This window comes from Trichechus manatus, unplaced genomic scaffold (assembly GCF_000243295.1).
Source record: "Trichechus manatus latirostris isolate Lorelei unplaced genomic scaffold, TriManLat1.0 scaffold00027, whole genome shotgun sequence".
In the NCBI taxonomy this organism is placed as follows: Eukaryota; Metazoa; Chordata; class Mammalia; order Sirenia; family Trichechidae; genus Trichechus; species Trichechus manatus.
The window spans coordinates 13,015,839-13,038,178 of record NW_004443963.1 but is presented as its reverse complement, the minus strand read 5'-3'; the positions used below and the strand labels follow the sequence as shown (position 1 = coordinate 13,038,178).

The 22,340-nt window shown below is 47.3% G+C and overlaps 1 protein-coding gene across 1 annotated transcript; it reads right to left on the bottom strand.

The window, feature by feature from the left end:
- Nucleotides 1-50: 50 nt before the first annotated feature.
- ISX (intestine specific homeobox) lies at nucleotides 51-20,960 on the bottom strand. Its single transcript, XM_012554870.2, has 5 exons — nucleotides 20,954-20,960; nucleotides 19,309-19,545; nucleotides 5,664-5,815; nucleotides 2,035-2,151; nucleotides 51-290 (listed from the first exon to the last, which is right to left on the bottom strand). The coding sequence occupies exons 1-5, from the start codon at nucleotides 20,958-20,960 to the stop codon at nucleotides 51-53; spliced, it is 753 nt and encodes a 250-aa protein (XP_012410324.2).
- Between the last annotated feature and the right edge of the window lie 1,380 nt (nucleotides 20,961-22,340).

Sequence of the window (22,340 nt, the reverse complement as noted above, 5' to 3'; positions counted from 1 at the left end):
CCAGCTTCATCTGGAGAGGAGTGGCTCTTTGGGGAGAGGATGTCCAGTTCCTATGTTGAAGTGGCACAGGTGCTGCTCCACCTGGGGTTCGGAGGTGGAAAGAGGCGGAGTGCAGGAACGAAGGCCTGCTGCAGGAGAGGGCCCGGGAGCGGCTGCATCTCCCATGGGGGGCATGGGAGGAAGGTGACTCCAGCAGGAAACCAGGCAGTGGCCAGCTGGCTTTGAGCAAGTGGATAGCAACCTGTGGGTGGAGCCAGCCCAGGCAGAGCTGCAGGCGTCTGAAGGGGGCCCTGTTACAACAAGAGGGCAGGAGAGAGAGGTGAGTCCTCAGCTTCGCCCTGGGCTGTGCTTGAAGCTTCCTGGCTTCTCTCCCATGGCTTGGGCAGCTCAGGGGGGGCCTGATTTGCCCAGATTTTCCTGGGTTTAGCACTGAAAGCCTGTGCAAACCTATGCAAACCTGGACAGTTCGTCACTACTGCCCATGACTGGGGGCCAGGAAATCTGGTTCTAATCTCAGCACTTAAAGCAGCTGTTTCCATGGAATAGTCGCTTTGCACCTCAGGGCGCAGTTTCTGCCTTATTAAAAATGGATAATTAAAAAATTCTACCTTATAGGGTCACTGTGTGTATATAGAAAGGTCCTTGGGTGGTGCAAACGGTTTGTGCTTGGCTATTAACCTAGAGGTTAGTGGTTCAAACCTACCAAGTGGCACCTCAGAAGAAAGCCCTGGCAATCTGCTCCCATAAAGATTGTTGTTGTGGTTGATTTTGACTCATGGCAACTCCATGTGTGCATACCCTCCCTGCGCCATAGGGTTTTCAAGGCTGTGATCTTTCAGAAGCAGATCGTCATGCTGTCCTCTGAAGCACCTCTGGGTGGGTTCAAACTGCCAACATTTTGACTAGTACTTGAGCGCTTAACTGTCGCACCACCCAGGGACTCCTCTGTAAAGATTACAGCCCATAAAACTCTATGGAGCAGTTCTACTCTGTGACACATGGGGTTGTCATGAGCTCGGTTTCATTTCGGTTTTTGTGGGTATCTAGAAACCTTCAATGCTAGATATATAGCCAATAGTAAGAGAGTGTTGGTTCCTGTGGGCAGGGTTGTTTGTCTCGTTTACTGCTGTATCCACAGTGGTTAGCACTGGGTTGTTGTTGTTGTTATTAGCTGCCGTGAAGTTGACTTATGGCGACCCCAAGCACAACAGAACAAAATGCTGCCCAGTCCTGTGCCATTCCCATGATCAGTTTAGCATCAGACCATCGTGATCTACAGAACTTTCACTATCTAATTTTCAGAAGTAGATCGCCAGGCCTTTCTTCCTAGTCTTTCTTACTCTCCGAGCTCCACTGAAACGTGTTCAGCATCATAGTACCATGTAAGCCTCCACTGACAGATGGGTAGTGGCTCCACATGAGCTGGGTTGGCCAGGAATCGAATCCAGGTCTCTTTCCTGGAAGGTGAGAATTCTGCCACTGAACCATCAATGCTCCCTTAGCACCTGGTACTTACTAAAAAACATGTGTTAACCCAATGGACAGCTAATATTTACAGGGCGCTTCCGAGGTGCCAAGCATACTTCATATCTCATTCATTTCTTCTTCATCAAAGCTCTATTACTATCCCCTAAGAGGCAAAGTGACCCTTCCACAGCCACCTCACTGCTACATGAACCCGGACAGTCTGACCCCAGAGCTGGTGTACTCAACCGCCACACACTGAGCTTTACTCTGTGACCTTGTTTTAGAAACTTTGAAGCTTTGCACACTTAGTACAAACCACTCCCTGGAGGAGCGACAGGCACTGTGATTGCCACCCAGTGGATGAGAACATGGCAGCAGACAGATGCCAATAACCTGTCCCAGGTCCCACAGACTTCCAGACCTCTCTGCGTCCCCTACTCTTTCTAAAATAATTTCCCTTTCACTTTTTACTGTAGACAGGGCCCCTGCCTCCCATCTGGGTCTGGATGGGATGTTCCCAGACCATGGCTCCCCCTCACCCCCTCCCTTGATGCCTCAGCCGCTCACAGCCACGTCCAGTTTTGTCCCTGCGGTGAAGTCGGCCTCACTCAGCTGCTGCGGAGCACTGAGGCTGCCCATCTTCTCCTGCTTCCGCCACTTGGCTCGCTGATTCTGGAACCAGATCTGGGGTGGAGTAGAGAGAAGATGGAGATAAGAGTAAAAGTTTTCATCCATCGGTTGTTGTTGTTGTTAGGTGCCGTCAAGTTGGTTCTGACTGATAGTGACCCTATAGGACAGAGTAGAACTGCCCCACAGGGTTTCCAAGCAGCGGCTGGTGGATTCGAACTGCTGACCTTTTGGTTAGCAGCTGAGCTCTTAACCACCACGTCATCAGGGTTCCCTTATCCATCTAGTAACCAGTTAACCAGTTGCTGTCAAGTTGACTCTAACTCATGGTGTCCCTGCGTGTGTCAGAGAACTGTGCTCCATAGGGTTTTCTGTGGCTGATTTTTTTGAAGTTGACCATCAGGCGTTTCTTCTGAGGCATCTCTGGATGGATGCAAATCTCCAGTCTTTTGGGTAGCAGCGGGGCACTTGACCGTTTGTACCACGAAGGGACTCTATTTAGTACCTACCACAAATGCATAATAATGACATCTTGCAAGGGACCAGCACTTTACAGTTTATAAAGCACGAGGGCATCTGGGATTTCCTTAGATCTGGAGGTCTGTCTCCTGAGAGGGGACTAGGTGTCACAACCTTCAATGCCTCCAGGGCCACGGGGGACATACATGAGAGAAACAGATGGTGCCAGGTAACTGGGAGTGGTGGGGTCTGTGCTGAACCACATTATGTGGGCCCAGTGTTTTGTTGTTAGTGGCTGTCATGGATTGATTATGTCCCCCCAAAAATGTGTGTATCAGTTTGGCTGGACCATGATTCCCATTATTGTGTGGTTGTCCTCCATTTTGTGATTGTAATTCTATGTTAAAGAGGATTAGGGTGAGATTGCAACATCCTTACTAAGTCACAACCCTGATTCAATGTAAAGGGAGTTTCCCTGGGGTGTGGTCTGCATCACCTTTTATCTTACAAGAGATAAAAGCAAAGGGAAGCAAGCAGAGAGAGGGGACCTCATACCACCAAGAAAGCAGTGCCAGGAGCAGAGTGCATCCTTTGGACCCTGGGTTCCTGTGCGGAGAAGCTCCTAGTCCAGGGGCAGATAGATGAGAAGGACCTTCCTCCAGAGCTGACAGAGAGAGAAAGCCTTCCCTTGGAGCTGATTTCCTGAATTTGGACTTCTAGCTTACTGGACTGTGAGAAAATAAATTTCTCTTTGTTAAAGTCATCCACTTGTGGTATTTCTGTTTGTAGCAGCAGTAGATGACTAAGACAGCGGCTGTCAAGTTGGCCCCGATTCATGGCGAACCCAGTTACAACAGAGCAAAATGTTACGTGCTCCTGTGCCATCCTCATGATCAGTGGCAGATAGGACTGTTTTGATCCATAGGGTTTTCTTTGGCTGATTTCTTTTCTTTTTTTTTTTAACATTTTATTGTGTTTTAGGTGAAAGTTTACACAGCAAATTAGTTTCCCACTCAATAGTTTGTACACAGATTGTTCTGTGGCATTGGTTGCTTTTCCCGCAATGTGTCAGCACTCTCCCCATTTCTACCCTTTCTTCCCTCATTCCATCCATCCATTTTCCCTGCCCCTCCTTGCCTTCTCATCTTTGCTTTTGGGCATATGTTGCCCATTTCGTCTCGTATAGTCGATTGTTCTAAGAACACATTCCTCTTGGGTGTTATTGTTTATTTGATAGGCCAATCTGTAATTGGGCTGAAAGGCGACCTCCAGGATCATTGGCTGATTTTTGGAAGTAGCATGCCAGGCTTTTCTTCCTGGTTTATCTTAGTCTGGAAGCTCCACTGAAACCTGCTCAGCATCACAGCAACACATAAGACTCCACTGAGAGATAGGTGGTAGCTGCCCATACAGGTGCATTGGTCAGTGTTTTAGGTTCATTCAGTTTCCAAGCTGGGAATCTTGTGCTTTATGTGAGAGTTCCTGAATTTTAAAACAATGTGCAAGTCATAAAAAAACCCATTTGTGGGGTGATCCAGCTGACAGGCCACCCATTTGCAGTCCTTGTGGGGTGCCCTTGGCACCTGTAGGTTTAACATTTGCACTTCCCAATGTTCATGAATGCCCTGATGGTCCTAGCATGTGGCCAACTGCACTTGGTGATTCTGTTCAGGTAGGAGTGGAATTCTGGGCTTTACTGCGGATGCACGTGCTGCCCACTTAGCTGGTGTCTGACTCCAAGTGGGGGGGGGGGAAGGGGGAGAAGTCTAAGGCAAGGGTGGTCCTTAACCAGAAGGAAAGCAGGGTGGGACAAAAGGAAGAGTGTGATGTTGACCTGGGCCTTGGGTCAGATTTTGAATTTCATTGAGTCCATCACCTATTTGTTAAAAAAAGAAAAAAAAGCAAAAAAGAGTGGCTTAGAAAACTGCTTTAGAGAACATTCCAACAGTGAATAAGTTGAATTTGGTGGTGGAACTTCCTGTGCCAAAGTGGTACTTGGAAAATTGGCGATGTACGAAGAGGGCAGGACACATCCCTGGTGAGTCATAAGGGACCAATGAACTTCCAGCCATGGAGAAAGCAAGAGAGACTCTGGGGTGAAAGGATTATGTAGGCAGTTGGTGCTTAAACCAGATCTCTGACCATAGCTCTGGGCCCTTCTCACTTCCTTGTGCTCCCTCCAAAGTGCTGCCCACATGTTCTAGATCAGGAATCGGTAAACTACAGCCTACGGGCCAAGTGGGGCCCACTGCCTTGTTTTGAACAGCCCGTGAGCTAAGAATGATTTTCACGTTTTTATAATGGTTAAGAAAAAGTCAAAAGAAGGCTAATATTTTGTGGCACACGAAAATTACCCCAAATTCACATTTCAGTGTCTATAAATAAAGTTTTATTGGAACACCGCCATGCTCACTTGTTTACACATCTATGGCTACTTTTGTGCCACAACGAAAGAGTTGAATAGTTATGACAGTGATCACATGCCCTACAAAGCCTAAAGGAATTACTTTCTGGCCCTTTATAGAAAAAGCCTGTTGACTTTTTGTGTGCTGTAGATTGTCAAGACCTGCTTTGTGAATGAGGCTGGATGGTGAATGATTTTCTGGAACTGTATAACCAAGTAGAGTCCCTGGGTGGTGCAAAACAGTCAAGTGCTCAGCTACTGACAGAAAGGTTGGAGGTTTGAATTCCAGGAATTTATGGCCTGCTGGTCTGCTTCTAAAAGGTCACAGCCTTGAAAACCCTAAGGAGCGCAGTTCTACTCTGAAACACACGGGGTTGCCATGAATTGAAATTGACTAGACGGCAACTGTGTTATTTATTTATTTATTTGTGGGAAGGGTTTAACCAAGAAGAGAGGAAGGGCATGGAAGCAGAGATAGATGGCGATTGTTTGGTGCCACCTCACTCCATTTCCAGCACCAATGGAGGGCAACGATCTTATAACTATGGTGACCTCATCTTCTGGAAAATAATATTTGGCAAATATGACTCCACTTAAGGGATAAAGCCAATAGAAAATTTCAGATGAAGACAGCCCTGGAAAATCCAGGATACAGGTTGTCTCATCTGCAGCCACAAGTAGGGGCTGAAGGTGGGGGTGGCTGTACCTGAACTCGAGCTTCTGGGAGGTTGATCTTGGCTGCCAGCTGGTTGCGAACACGGATGTCTGGGTAGTGGGTGAAACGGAAGATCTTCTCCAACTCATGCAGCTGCTCCGTGGTGAAGGTGGTGCGAACCCTCCGCTTGCTCTTCCTCTGCTCTGCGTGGGAGAGGGTTGGGTCAGTAGTCTTGGAGTTAGCACCTCACTTAGGCTTCCGTGTTGCTTTGTTCCTCTCTTTCAACCCTTGCTGTTACTACCTTGAGTCTTGGACCCTGGCTCCTCTTGCTTGTTATTTTATAATATTCACTTTTCTAGAATTCTCTGCCTCTAGGCAGAGTTCACAGAAGCTCTGGTGGAGCAGTGGTTAAGAGATCAGCTGCTAACCAGAAGGTTGGCAGTTCAAATCCGCCAGCCTCTCCTTGGAAACCCTATGGAAACCCTAGTGGCGTAGTGGTTAAGTGCTACAGCTGCTAACCAAAAGGCAGGCAGTTTGAATCCACCAGGTGCTCCTTGGAAACTCTATGGGGCAGTTCTACTCTGTCCTATAGTGTCGCTATGAGTTGGAATCGACTCGAAGCACTGGGTTTCGTTTTAGGCAGAGTTCGGAATCGACTCCAGGGCAACCACCACCACCACCAACAGATTGGCTATTCAAATGAAGCTATCTCTTAGGGATTAAATGGTGTCCCCCTAAAAGCTAATTGAAGTCTTAACCCCTGTACCCGTGAACGTTTCCCTGTTTGCAAATAGTCTTTGAAGATGTTATCAGTTACGCTGACATGAGGTCATACTGGACTAGAGTAGATCCTAGTTCTATATTATTGGTGTCCTTATAAAGAGGTGAAGATAAGCAGAGACAGAGACAAAAGAAGGATGCCATGAGATGCTGCAGCTGCAAGGCAAGAAACGCTTGGAGCTACCAGAAGCTGGGAGAGACGCATGGAACAGATTCTCCTTCAAAGCCTCAGAAGGAATCAACATGTTTGACACCCTGATCTCAAGCTCCCAGCCTCTAGAACTGTGAAACAATGAATTTCTGCTTTTATTAGCCACTTAGTTTGAGGTATTTTGTTATGGCAGCCCTAGAAAATCAATATACTATTAGATAATCAGATATACATGTAAGTTTGGAGCTCAAAGGCAAGGTCAGAACTGAGGTTCAAATTTGGGAATTGCCGGCAAGTATTTGGCATTTGAAGTCATTGGAATGGATAATTCGCTAACGCAGAAAGTGTAGGTGGAGAAAAGCAGAGGGCCTAGGAGCAAGCCCTGGGGCCCTCCTCCCTTCAGAGTTTCAATAGCAGAGTAGGCAACAAAGGAAACCATAAAAGGGATGTCTCAGGTCAGAGGAAAGCAAGGAAGGGGTGGCATGGATGAGTAGTGAAGAAACATTTTGAGAAAGAAGACACAGTCACCTGTGTCCATGCTGCAAACAAATCGACTATGATGAGGGCAGAAAAGTGGTCATTGAAGCTGGCCTCATGTAGGACCTTAATGAGAGCAGGGAATCAATGAGGTCCATTTGTCTCTGTTGTAGAAATGGCATTTCGTGGTCTGCTTTTGGTCTAACCTCCTCCTCTTTATTGTTAATTCATTTTTTCTTTTTCAAAATCTACTCACATCACTTTCACCCACTTTTACTGACTATTAGAAGCTTCCTGGGGATTGCAGACAGTGAGGTTTCCAACATTCTCACTCACTAGAGCAAGCTACTAGCTTGTGAACCACCTTGGGTGGAAGAGCCTGAGCTTTCTCTCTCCCTCTCTATCCTTTTCCTCTCCCCAGCTCTGCTGCATCCCTCCCTTTTTAGAGATATTTATTCTATGTCTAGAGCTGGTGGTGTGCTTAAGGGATAGAGTTGAAGCCAATAAGAACCGTTGCAAAGAGAGATGGCAGGGGTTAATCCATTGCCAAGTTCTTACTCAATGTCTTCTCTATACCCAGGAACTGACAGGCACTGAGGCCAGTCTGCAGGGTACAAAAATGGAGACAACATGCTGACGGTATCCCATTCATTCCTTCATGAGGTCAGAATTTTAGATAATGATAAATGATATAGCGCAGCTCTGTAGGAGGTTGCAATAATAAAAAAATTCACAGAAGGGAAGACTTCAGGTTGGCTGCGCAAAGTGAGGTGTCAAGGACACATGGGGTTGAGGTTTTTCTGAGACTATAAAACTGTGGAATAGGACTTGCAGAACCAAGACTGCAGGGTGCAGAACCAGAATACAGGAAATTAAACACCATGGAGAACAAAGGATTAGAAACAGAAGGTAGATTAGAACTAAAGAATAAGCCACCTCTTCCTTTTCCCCTAGAAGGAAATTTAGGCAGACAAACTTAGGCATGATGACCAAGAACTTAACAGACTTCTTTCTAAGATAATTATCCCAAAGCTTCCATTTGTGTAACTAAGGGAGCAACTATTAAGTTATATATGGCTTTTCCCTGTTCCCAGCAGGTCTGAAGGGCATAATTTGGAGGGAGGGTGAAGAAGGAAAGGAACTAAACCCTACTCTGCCTAAAGTGACTGCTGACTTCATGGAGAGAGGGCTGCCTGGAAAGTTATGGGCTAGTTAGAAAAAATATTTTCTTTCTTATTAGGTTTGGACTATACATTCTCAGAATAAATGTCCTTGAGAGATGATGATAATGATAAATATGTGTGTGCATGTGTTTGCGTGCTTGTGTCCAACAACTCCAGTGATCTTGGGAGAACAAAGAGGGGTGCCTACAAGTCACACTGGTGGGGAGATGGAGTCTGATCACCAAATGGACCATCCTGCAGGGTTCAGAGCACCAAAGTCTTTCCCCTAGATTAACCATGCATTCTTGCCATGTTGACAGTCAGCACTGATTGACCCCATACAGCCCTTCTTGGGATGTTCCAGACTGAATGACCTCAAATGGGAGAAATATAAAAAGGGGTGGGGGTAAGAGTGGGAGAAGGATCCTGGAGCTGAGATCACTCCCTGGAGATGGGGCTCCCTGAAATATAAAGGGAGAGACCCAACTAGAAGGTCAAGAGCAGTTTTGGGAAGGCAGATAGACTTGAATCTGGAGTTAGGGGAATGAGGTTAGGATCCGAAGCTGGACCTTCTGAAAACTTTAACTCCTTAGAGCTACACTGTCCAATATGGTAGTCATTAGCTACATGTGACTATTTAAATTTCAGCTGATTAAAATTAAATTAAATAAAAATTTAATTCCTCAGTCACACTAGCCATAGCTCAATAGCCACACGTGGCTAGCGGCTACCATATTGGACAGCACAGATATAGAGTATTTCCATCATTGAAGACAGTTCTATTGAACAGTGCTGCCTTAGAGGTTTTCCCCTTGGATCCTTGAGTCTAACTTTTTTAAGTCCCCCCGTGTTGCAATTTCTTCTAACCACTACAAAGTATTTGACACTTAGTGAACCAACTTTGATGGTGTTAGGAAGCCAGAAGTATAGGGAGAGGAAAAGGAAGAGTGGGTTGCCCCACATCCATCTCTCTCCTGGTGCCTAGGGAGAAGGAACAACTTCAGTAGAGGAGACAGTACCCGGGATATCTGGGCGGTGGACTAGAGCAGAGTGAACCTGCCCATGGTCTAGGGCAGGGTGGAGACAAGGGAAGAGCAGAGTTTGATGGGATGGATCAGGAAGGATGGAGGTCAAGACTTCTGCTTTGCCTCCACATGCAGGAGAAGGCTTCTCTAGGAAAGGGGTAGGAGGGAGCTAGGGAATACTTGTGTTTGGGTTACAGACCACAGTGGGTTATAAGAGAGAGGAAGCAGGTGAGAGAAGGCAGAACAGCATAAATGGAATGTGAATCAGAGAAGAATGTAGAACACAGAACTCAGCACAGAACTGTGGAACCAGAAGAGATTAGAAATATAAGTTTCATGTTGATGGAGCTGCCCTATACAAAGGATAAGATTCTTAATCACCAGGAAGGGACAGGATGCCCTGGGCCCTGCTCAGAGAGGACAACGAGGCTGTCTGGACACATTTTCTGATGCAGAATGGATCATCCTGGAAGGAGCATCGCATTGGGAGTGAGAAAATCCTTGCATTTCCATCCATGTCCAGTACCTCCCTAGAAGGTTCTTGGCACAGAAGTCAAGAAGTAGGTGGCCACAGCCCAGCCCACACACTGTGGCTGGCCAAGGCCACCCGGAGTGTGGGCATTGGGGGCTGCGGGAAGAGGGTGGAGGAAGGCAGCAGGGAACTGCCACCCCTTTTAAGCTGCTCCTCTCCTCGTTATTAATTGTATGAGCTGTGAACCACACTTCAGTGGGTCTTCAAATAGAACCAGTCAGCAGAACTTAATTAAACCTGAGCCTTTTAGCACATCTATCATAAGAAATATACAATTTACACAGGTGATTAGGCCACCTAATTATAAACTGATGTTTCTCCCTGCTCAGCTCCCTACCCTGATTGCTCCTCCTCTGCTGTCTGCTAATTGGCACTGGCTGCTCAGCTAAAGGTCCAGTGGGACTTGGCCACGGGGTGACATCTCTGGGAAACGGGCCTTGTCCTTGTCCTCCTAAGGCAGTGAGTTCTCCCTGGAGGCGATCAGGGGCACCCTCTAGAGCCCCTCGGCAGGCTGGGTGCACCTCCTGACACGTGAGAGGTGGGGTACGGACAGGCGTCTAGACAGGGAAGAACTGTTTGTTGTTGGCTTCTCTCCGTAGTCGGGTCTCAAACTTCCTCCGGCCCTCCACTGCCCACAGGGGACAAGGCAAGCTCCTTCGCTTGTCATTCAAGGCTCTTCTACCTTTCTAGCATTACCTGCTTCTCTCCCTAATCCTCACTTCTGATATTTCAATCCCACCTGACCACTTGTTGTAGTTGTTAGCTGCTGTCGAGTCGGCCCCGACTCTTAGTGACCCCATACACAATGGAATGAAATGCTGCCCAATCCCCATGATTGGCTGCAGATCACACCATTGTAATTCATAAGGTTGTCACTGGATGCTTTCCAGAACTAGATAATCAGACCTTTCTTCCTAGGCCATCCTAGTCTGGAAGCTCTGCTGAAACCTGTTCAGCATCATAGTAACACACAAGCCTCCACTGACAGATGGATGGTGGCTATGTGTGAGGTGTGTTGGCTGGGAATTGGACCTGGGTCTCCTGCATGGAAGGCGAGAATTCTACACTGCCCCCGTTTGACCCCTTGTAGATTCCCCAAACTGACCGCACTCTTATGCTCCAGGTGCTTGCTCTCTCTATTCCCTGTCCTCCTTTTTGTTTAGTGAACGCCTACTCCTCCACTGAAGCTCAGACCAATCACATGCTTCCTTCTCTCTAAGGCCTGCTGTCAATCTCTGTGTGGAAATCCAACAGTTTTGTTTTTTTTTTTTAAATTAGTGAAGAGTGCTAAATTTCAGCTTTTAAGGAACCAGACCATGTCTGTAAAAAAATCTTCTCTCAGTCTCTTTATCTATCTGTCTGTCTATTTATCTATCTATGTATCTGTCTGTCTGTCTATCTATCTTTCGATCCTAATAATGGTTATCACTGAGTGGTGAGAAGGTAGCATTATAGTTACATTTTCTTTGACCTTCTTTTTGTTTATTTGTATTTTCTATTTTTCTGTAACAAGCATGGATTACTTGTATAAATAAGCAATCATAAAAAGAAAACAGCGAGGATGGAAAGAGACAAGAAAAAAACAAATCACTAAGAGAAACTTTTGAGAGAAGACCATTGAGAAGCTCATGAGCAAAGGATTTGCTGACCCGGGGATGACTGGTTTAGTGCCCGCTCTAGGCAGTCTGAGGACTGTTCTCTTCCAAGTGTACAGATTACTTTCATAACATTTTTAATGCTTGGATTTCAGTCTACATGTTCATGTAGAAACACACACACACACACACACACACACACACACTCCCCCTCTGTCTCCCCATGTTTCATTTGTATATGTCTTTTTAAAAAAAGCAATTGTACCCTTTGTGGAAAGGAAATTGTACAGGGAACCCTTATCAAACAAAAAACAGTAGAGCTACTTTATTGCAGTATGTTGGGGCCAGAGGCAGATTATCCAGTAGGCAGGGTAAGCAGGTGCTTGCCTTGCTTACCGGATCATCTGCAGTGAACAATTTCACATTTTTTCACATTGAAGATTCTGCTTCTAGGTATGGCTAGCATCTGTCTCTCTCCCAACCCCATAGCACCTTCCTACAGAATCAAAGCCTCTTTTCAAATTTATAATTCCTTACAGGGACAGATGACCCAGTAAGCAAGGTAAGCATGGGCTTACTCGTGCTTACTTACTAACCCATTTAAAATTGGTCTCTACAGATTAGTAAGTAAGCACAAGTAAGCTTGTGCTTACCTTACTTACTGGGTCATCCACCCCCGGTGGGTGCTCTCACTCAGCCTCCCCCTCATCCAAGACAGCTCAGATGCATGCATCTCCTTGGAAACCTGAAGTCCCCCAAAGACAGGTTTGAAAAAACTCTGATGTTCATAAATACAGGCCAAAGTCCTCGTCTTGGCCCACTTGGCCATCAGTTTATCTTACTTGGCTCATCTCCTGAGACTTTGCTCCGTGATTTTTATCCTTCAGCCACACTGAATTTCTTAGTTTCTCAAACAGAATATTCATTTTTATTTTCCTGGGCTGCTCTGTATGCTCTTCCTCTGTCTGGCACACCCTCCCCCTTTCTCTGCCTGACTCTCATCTCAGATATCACCTCCTCCCTGAAGCCTTCCTTGATGGCCATTAGCAGAATCAATTATTCCCTTCTCTGAGTTCTCAAAGCCCATTGTCATGTTCGTATGTTGTATTTGTATCATTACATGTGACTCATATGATAGTGTGTTCAGTCCTGGCAAGACTGAAACGTGGGAGTGGGCTCAGATTACTGTGACAGGGTAGCAATAAATTGACTTCATGTGCTTTGATAGTACTATCATATTTCAACAGTTATAACTGTTTTCCTTGCTGGGAAGTTGTGTGTGTGTGTGTTTGTGTGCTCCTTTCCCCATTTCCCTGTCCATCTATACTTGTGACAATGCAGGGAACAGAAACAGTCAGACAACACAAACTGCATAGCTGTAGGATGTTTTAGGGTGTGATGCAGGAAGTGTCATGGAACTTGTTCCTGTTCAATGGGGGAATCCATATTTAGTTAGCCTTACTGCCAAGAACTGAAGAGGAATTTAACTGCTCTTCCTGCTAAAATGCATACAGAAAGCTGACTCAAGTAGCAAGTGTGCATGGCACCCAGATTAGAGATATCCAAGCCCAGGGCCTTGCAAACAGGAGGAAGAGCCATTTCTGGACAACGAAAAATAACTGCCATTGCATAAGGAGTATCTGGTTGCACAGGGTGTGTGTATGTCAAACTCTCTAGAAATACCATCAATAAAGAGGAATCTTTGAGAGTTCCATGTATGGAGTCTGAAAGTGAACTGTGAAAAATTATATAGGCCCTGAAATAAGAAACCATCATCCCAGTACAGAACAGTGTAGGAGAAGAGGATCAGCAAAAGTAAATCTCCAGACCATACCTGAACACACACACTGTTCTGTCAGCCACACCCTCTGACCCCAATTGATCAGTTTGAGGTAGACATCTTCCTTAAACTCTGCCAATGAGTCCCTCCTCTGGGACTTTTGGACTTGGGACTGAAGAGAGCTTGAGAGCAGTCCCTGGAGGCTAAGATAACACATAGGAACTATTGGAAGCCATTGGAGAATGTCAATTGGCCATGAGAAAGATCTGAGTCAACATGTAGAGAGAAGCAGCTGGAGAGACTTGATGGTATTCCTGGGTTTGCTCCTATTGTGGCTGAAGCTTGATTATGACCTTATCCTTCCGATGGCTTAGTTTGGGAAAGTATTTTAATTTTTCTTTAGGGAAACACATTTCCCTTTCTATTTTAGCTAACCTAAGACAATTTTTGCCAATTGGAACTAAAGAGTTCTCCTTGATATTGGTCACTGCACACTTTCCTGCCTAAAACCCTAAAATATTGTTTCATTCCCCTTGTGATACAAAGCAAAAATAAAAATCCTTACCATGGCTTACAAGATCCAGCATAGGGTGGCCCCTCTCTAGCTCTCAGGCTTATTCTTGCACCCTGAACATCTCTTCTTCCACTGTGTCCTTGCCCTTACAGTTCCCTCTGCATGAAATGTCCTCCCTTTCACCCAGGTAACCCCTACTCAGCCTTCAGATTGCAGCTCAATCACTACCTCCTCTGGGAATTCTTCTCTGACCTCCCTGAAATAGGCTCAGAATAGGTCCTCATAGTATCACATCACCCTCCTTTCTAGCACTTACCATGGTGGTAATTGCACTTTCACTTGTGATTATTTGATGATTATTTGGCTCCCTGCTGGACTGCAAGCTAGATGAGGGCAGGGGCTGTGCTTGTGTTTTGCTTTCTATACCATGCCCAACTCCCAACCCTTTAAATTTCTTTTTCCTTAAATATAAGCCGGACGTAGTGATTTGCTTCTAACAAACAGAATGTAGATGTGTTGCTATGTGATTTCTGAGACTAGGTCTTAAAAGTATACAGTTTCCACCTGGCCGTCTCCCTCTTGCATTGCTCACTCTGGGAGAAGCCATCCACCATTTTGTGAGTACACTCAAGCAGCATTTGGAGAGGTCTACCCAGGGAGGAACTGGGGCCTCCCATCAACAGTCAGTACCATGACTTGCCAGCCATGTAAGAGAACCACTTTGGAAGCAGATCCTTTAGCCACAGTGCAGCCTTCAGATGACTGCAGCTACAAACATCCTTGCTGTAACCTTATGAGGGACCCTGAACCAGAACCACCCAATTAAGTTACTCCCAAATTCCTGATCCATCGAAAACAGAATGAGATAATAAATGTTTATTGCTGTTTTAAGCCACTGAGTTTTAGAATGGTTTGTTATTTGATAATAGATACGCCTGATAGACAGTAGATATTCAGTAACACTTTCCTGCATGTTGTGGTTTTTGCTGTATGCCATCGAGTTGATTCCGACTCATAGCAACCCCATGTGGCTGAGTAGAATTGCCCCATAGGGCTTCCTAGGTTGTAATCTTTACAGAAGCACATCACCAGTTCTTTCCCCTGCAGAGTCACTGGTCAGTTCGAACCGCCAACCTTTCAGTTAGCAGCTGAGGGCTTAACTGTTGCACCACCAAGGCTCCATTTTTTGCATGCCTGGATGAATAGTATAAAGGCTAAATCTAATTTAAATTATAGCCAATGTTTTAACCCCCCTCCTCCATGCACTCAGGTTTCTCCTAGCTCTGACAGTCTGGGGTCCTTTGATTATGGCAGATGCTCTCAATGCTCTGTTTATAGCCCTCAGACCTTACTGTACTCTGGATCAACTTCCTACTGCTAGAATTTGTATTTATGAGCCAAAAGCTGGGAAGTGCCAGGGAAGTAGTATCACTTCTGTCCCTCAGCAACTCTCAACCAGTGACTGACGGGAAGGGTGTATAAATACACCAACTCCCTCGCCTCTCGAGTGGAATAACTCTGAGGAGTGTAATTACTCCATTCTCAGTGGATCTAAGCTTCAGTTGCCCACTGTGGTCACTGGCTTAATAACACATTCTTTATTGGTTGCATTCCTTTCGTGTATAATTTCAGTACTTGGTTGCTGATATTCCTTGCACTTCCCAAATAAACTAAAAAATCAGTTGCCGACTCATGGAGATACCATGTGTGTCAAAGGAGAACCACGTTCCAAAGTGTTTTCAATGGCCAATTTGTTGAAAGTAGATCACCAGGCCTTTCTTCCAAGGTGGGTGAACTCGAACCTCAAAACTTTCTGTTAGCAGCCGAGCGTGTTAACCATTTGCACTACCCAGGGACTCCCCAGATAAACTACTTGTGCTCAAATCCTCTTCTTAGGGTTTGTTTTTGGGGGATCCACACTAATACAATACTTTCTTGCAAGCAGGGGCCATGCCTTGTACTTCCTTGTACTGTCCACAGGGCTTAACACTGAGCTGGGTTCTCAATTCTAGAATCAGCCTCCTGGTGCTTCGAGCCCTGTTGGAATGTCCCATGCCCAGGTTGCATTGTAGTTCTGGTGGCAGACAGAGAGAGGGGGTTCAGTGGAGCAAGATCAAACCACACATATCCTGGGAGGAGTAGAAGCTTCTAGCTCTATGTCCTTCTGTCCTGCTCCTGTCTGCTCTGATGGGAGCTCCAGCTCAGAGCCAGAGGTGTGACTCTCAAGGTGATGAGATACATGATTGTTCTTGGCCACACCTTGAGCCAGGACACCCTCTCCCACTGCGCAGAGCAGAACAGAGCAGTGCAGCTCAGAGCAGAGTAGAGCAGCGCAGTCCAGAGCAGAGCAGAGCAGAGCACCTGTCTTTGGTTCCTGGCAACGAGGAGGAGAAAGATGAGGGGGAGGAGAGAGAGCAGTCAGAGGAGAGAGGAGGAGGAAGAAGGAGACAGGGAAGAGAAAGGAGGAAGAAGAAAAGGAGAAGGGATAAAGAAGTAAGGGAGGGGCAGGAGGAGGGAAAGGAAGAGGAGGAGAAAGAGGCAGCGGCTTGTAAAGATCAAAGGTACAAAAGCATTTAAAGGGCAAGGAAGGCTTGGAACTCAGAGACTAGCTCCATGTGCTTTGAGGGTAGAGCATGAAGGACAGGGAGGGTGTGATGGGAGAGGAGCCCTAGGTCCATGAGCAGGGCCAGTCTGTAAAGGACTTCAAATGCCAAGCTAATGAGTTCGTCTTATAGGGCAGGGATTGGTACACTAAGGCCCCTGGGCCAAGTCTGGCCCACAACCTGTTTTTGTAAATACAGTTTTATTGGAACACAGCCACGCACAATCATTTTCACATTGTCTATAGCTACTTTCAAGCTAGGACTGCAGAGTTGAGTAGTTGAGACAGAGACTGTATGGCCCGCAAACCAAAAATATTTACCATCCAGCCTTTTACAGAAAAATGTTGCCAACCCTCGCTATAGAATGTTCCTCTAATTCCAACAACTGCCCCGTGCCTCTGGCCAGTTCCACCAGACAAGGTGGACAGAGGTCAGCACTGCTGCAAGGTGTGTTCTCCTCGCTGCCGACTCCACCCCCTACTCCAGATGGGCGGACCCTGTGTCTGGTTTTATTCACTGGTGGTCTCTTCCTTGCCCATCTTCCTTTCCTGTCTCTCCCTGGGGACCATGCTTTCGCTGCAGAAGGTCACTGGGAAACGTGCATGGATGGTTGTTATCTTACCAGGGTCTGAGCCTCCACTACAAAGAGGCTTCCTTCAGACTGGGCCTCCTTTGACCCTGCAGGGTCCATGGCCGCCGTGGACTTTCCTCTCCTAGGAGGAGTGAATGGGTGGTTGGGGTCAGCATGCTTTCAGATGGGGAGAGCCTCTTGGCTTTTGCCATTGGCTGGAGACCTGGGAGGGTCTAAACCGTAGACTATGAAGGTCCCTGCAAGAGTGGGAAGGTGTAGGGGGAAACTTGGTGTCTGCCATGAGAAATATGGAGGGTGGCGTAGCACTGGCATGGGAGTCTGAATAACTGTCCTGGTCCCAAGTCTTGCACTTCCTAGCTCTGTCACTTGAAACAAGCCTCTTTGCCCCTCTGAGCTTCAGTCTCCTCAGAAAGTGGTCCTTAGACCACCTACCCCAGAACCATTTGGGAGAACTTGTTCGAATGCATATTCCTGGGCACCACTCTAGACCTATTGAGTCAGAGTCTTGGGTGCTGGGCCTGGAAATATGCATTTTAACCAGATCCCCAGGGGATTCAAATGGGCAGTTAATGTTTGAGAGTCATTATTTGTAAGCCACTCCATGAAGCCCCTTAACTGTGGTGAATGCTCTTGCCCTACCTGGCATGGTGACCACCTTCTGCAGGGCAAAATGACCACAAACCCGTTGCTGTTGAGTCAATTCCGACTCACAGCAACCCTATAGGTTAGAGCAGAACTGCCCCATAGGGTTTCCCAGGAGGGGCTGGTGGATTCGAACTGGTGGCCTTTTGATTAGCAGCCAAGCTCTTAACCACTGCGCAATCGAAGTGCCCCCCGAGCCCTTAAAGGTCTTTTAGCAACTGAACCAGGGGCAGTCAAGTTGCCTCTGACTCATGGCGACCTTGTGTGTGCCAGAATAGAACTGGGCTCCATCGGGTTTTCTTTATTGAAATTTTATTGTGTTGCTGCCGTTGAGAATATACACAGCAAAATATGCACCAATTCAACAGTTTCTACGCGTACAATTCAGTGACAGTGATTACATTATTTGAGTTGTGCAACCATTCTCATCCTCCTTTACTGAGCTATTCCTCCCCTATTGACATAAACTCACTGCCCCCTAATGTGTCTGTCTAATCTTTGCAGTTGCTGTTGTCACTTTGATCCTGTATAGATAGTTCTTAAAAGGGCGTAATGGTCAAGGCAGACTTTTTTTTACTAGTTAAGCTAAACTATTGTTTGGCTTTAAGAAGACTCAGGGGATATGTTTGGTCTCAGTTTTAAAGATTATCTCAGGACAATGGTTTCAGGGGTTCATCCAGTAAACCTCCAACCTGTTGATTAGCAGCTGAGCATGTTAACTGTTTGCACCACCCAGGGACTCCAGTGACTAACCTGTTGTTAAATTGTTCATGGCTTGTCAGAGCTGGAAGAGACCATGGAGATGCTCTAGTTCTGCCTTTTCATGTTACAGATGGGGAAACTGAGGCTCAGAGAGGGGAAGTGGCTTGCCTGAGGGTCTCTTGGGGGTGGATGCCAGCTTTGGTTCAGTTTCCTCAATTCTAGCTCACTGCCCTCCTCATCCAGCCGTGTTTCACAGACTCTAGATTGTTTGCAATTTCTACAAGTTCCCTGTGTAGTTTCTGAGATGTTGGCATCTCAACTGTATTATTTGCTTAGCATTTTCCCAAGTAGACTTCTTTGTTTTACTTAAATAAATTTATTTTATGAGGAAACTTCATATCATGACTATAAATAGATGACCCATGTCACTTGTCATCAACAGAAGGTTAGTGAAGAAGTAATTACAGAACCATTGACATGAGTAGTCTTTGAGTAACTCCCTAAAGTCACCTCTAAAACCACCGGTGTGACCTTCACAAAGCCTTTGGAAATGCTGAATTTCAGGGTAGTGGGAAATGTATGGATTTAAACTTTGTTTGGGAATAATCTAGGGTGGATGGTCTCGGGCCACCCGGGTTCAATTCTAGTGCTAACTACTCAGGTAGTTTTTGCGGGTGATGTAGCTTCTCTCCTTGGTTTCCATCTTCTATAAGGTGGGGCTAATATTCTCTGAGGCAGCCTAGGTAGCACAAAAGGTTAATCGCTCGACTGCTAACTGAAAGGTTGGCAGTTCAAACACACCCAGAGGGGCTTCAGAAGAGAGGCCTGGCAATCTGATTCTGAAAGATCACAGCCTTGAAAATCCCATGAAGCACAGTTCTACTCTGACACACATGGGGTTGCCATGAGTTGGAATCCACTCAATGGCAACTGGTCCTGGTTAAATATTCCCTGCCTCACAATTGTGATGAATAGAGGGAAAAATTGCCATGAAAATGCCATGAGAGTCACAGGGCACTGTCCAAAGTTAGTTTTGATGGCTGTCTTGGTAAGTGCTGACTGAGGTTTTCGCTCCCTGATCGGAGCTGGGTCATGGAGCAAAGGAAACAGAGAAAGAAATTATCAGAAGAAAGCACTTACCCTGGGGCTGGTCCTGTGGGGGCCTCTCCAGCCTGGAGGCTGTGGCTGCTGCTGGCCCGTTGCCCTCTCCACTTGGCCCTTCAGTCCTGACCACATCACTCCTTTTGGTGGGTTTCTTTAGAATCTCCTCCATGGAGAAGGACAGGCCCAGCCTTTTGGGGGCCTCACAGCACCCCGAGGTCTTCCTCTCCATGCCCTTGAAGAGAGCAAGGCCCACCCTGGCACTCTCTGTGAGTCCTGGGAAGAAAGACAGCGAGGGAAGAAGCAGGGCTTTGTGTGTGCCCAGGAGGATGCTCCCCAGAACCTCCTGGGATCAAGAGGGTGAACAGAGGTAGAGAATGGGGAGCCTCATGTCGGGGTGTCCAAACTCGCTTCTGTCTCCTCAGGGACTTCCATGGCTCACTTCATAACGTGCTTGGATTGTCAAGGCGGCAGATCACACCAGAAGAGCCCGGTTGGGTACCTGGAGGCAGAACGTTCTCTATCCTGTGCCCACGGGCTCAAAGCCCCCGCTAGCTAGATGCCAAGGGAGTCACCATTGACAAATTAGGGTTCATCTTCCAGCGAAGGGTCTTCCTCCAGGCAGCTGCGTTCCCAATCCCCACCAGAGGCCCAGAGTCCCAGGTCAGTGCCCAGTGGAGAGCAAGGGTAGGGTGGGCAAGACCACAAGGGCAGGAAGGAAGAGGGTGTCCGCCCCCAGAGGAGACAAGGGAGACTGTGTGTCTACCTTTGCCCTTGTTCTGGGTTGAGGTGCTTTCCTGATGGCTCTGGCCAGGCCTCTGGAAGGCTGGAGCGCCACCTCGGGGCCCCAGATGGCCAGCTCAGTTCTAGGCCTCACTGGAGCATGGTGTGTGTTCCCGGAAACCTTCTTGGTCTTCTTTCAATTCTGGTGCCTCCAGACTCAAGGATAGGTCTTCTGGAGAGCCTGTGCTTCTGCTGTGCTCCAGGTTGAGGCTAAGGAAGGGGGCTGTGGGGTTGTGGCCAGCCCATCCCCTCTGGGCTATGGGTCTAGGCTGAGCTGTGGTGTCAGAACCTTCCAGGCTTTCCTTGTCTGGCCCAGGCTTTCTTCTCTTCTCCTGTTCCTGGCCTCACTTTACAAGTCCACCTGTGGTCTCCTGGCCTGGTGTGCTCCTCCTTTCCTTTTGTGTCCTTTCTGCTTCTTTCCTGCTTGCAGCCCCTCACCTGTGACCCACGATGGCACTGAAGGGACCCCGTCTCTGTGTTCAACAAACAGTCCCCGGGAGCTGACAGTGGTTAATTTGTCCTCCAGGAGTCCTGCTCCAAATGACTGTGTAACCAAGGAGGAGGGGGCAGTAAAACGGGCTGATAAGAGGGGAAACTCTCCACCCCCCGGAAAGCCTAGAGGCAGGTGTCGGGGAGGAAAGGGCAGGAGGCAGAGAGGATGGGAAGGACTGGCATGCGAGGCCTGCGGAGGGGCCCTGCTGGGGGACTGGCCGGGCTGGAGCAAAAGGAGGCCAGGTGGGAGCAAAATGGCCAGGAAGTGTGTCTAGGCCCATAAAATGTGTTTACCCAGCTCCAAGAGTTTATGGGTCACACATTGCTGGAGGCTGGGCCGGGGGGCAGCCTCAGTTGTGCTTACACGAGCTTGTAAATAGCAGAGCAGGAGAGGACTCTAAGGACCTACGGTCCATGTGGGGAAACTGAGGCCCAGATACAGGGGTATGGTGAGTGTCACGGTAGGGCCTGATCTAAGCATCCACCTGGGAACTCCAAGATGTCACTCTGGCCACAAAGATCCAATTTGCCTGAGAGTGACTGATAGCCTAGGAGGGATGTGAGTGAGAATTTGAGCACTAGAATCTAGACTTTCTCGTGGAGGGTAGGAGGTGGAGGGAAGAGGGGGATCCCCACCTCTTGAGGTGGGTGATTGAAGAGAGTGAGAAACTCATCCAGAGACAGGGAACAGGTAAAAGATCATGTGTCCTGTTTTAGGAGCTATGCCCCACGAAAGTGTCAGGCTCTTTGGTGGCACAGTGGTTAAGAGCTGGGCTGCTAACCAAAAGGTAGGCAGTTCAAATCCACCAGCTGTTCCTTGGAAACCCTATGGGGCAGTTCTACTTATCCTGTAGGGTTGTTAGGAGTCAGAACTGACTCGATGGCAATGGGTTTGGATGGTGCAAATGGTTAATGTGCTCGGCTGCTAACCAAAAGGTTGGAGGTTCAAGTCTACCCAGAGGTGCCTCTGAAGAAAGGCCTGGCAATAGACTTCCAAAAATCAACCGTTGAAAACCCTGTGGAGCACAGTTCTAATCTGACACACATGGGGTTGCCATGAGTTGGAGTTGACTTGATAGCATCTGGCTAGGGTCTTCTGCGATAAAAAGTAAGCCTTAAAATCTCAGGAGATTCATTGCTCTTTGATGCCATAGTTTGGGCAGGAGGGCCCTGCTCTTCACAGTCGTCCAGGAACCCAGGCTCTTTCCCAACTGTGGTGCTACCATCTTCAAATCATAGGCTTCAAGTTTTCCAGGGAAGGGAAGGGCACAAAGGAAGGAATTTTCATGAGTCAGAAGCAGAAGTGATGCATATCACTTCTGTTAGTATTTATATTGTCTAGAATGAGTCACATGACCCTGCCTAGTGCTGGGGCTGGGAAATGGAGTTTTCCCCTGTGCCCAGAGGAAAATGAACCAGTTTGGTGAACATAGCAGAATCCTGCTTCACCGTCCTTTATGAGTGGGAGGCTGGAGTCTTGGAGACGGCAAGGCCGTCCTGTTGTTGTTAGGTGCTGTCAAGTCAGCTCCCACTCACAGTGACCCTGTGTACAATAGAATGAAACACTGCCCAGTCCTGTGCCATCCTCACAATTGTTGTTATGCTTGTGCCCATTGTTGCAACCACTGTGTCAATCCATCTCGTTGAGCATCTTCCTCTTTTTGGCTGACTCTCTACTAAGCATGATGCCCCTCTCCAGGGACTGATCCCTTCTGATAATGTGTTCAAAGTAAGTGAGACAAAGTCCCACCATCCTTGCTTCTAAGGAGCATTCTGGCTGTACTTCTTCCAGGACA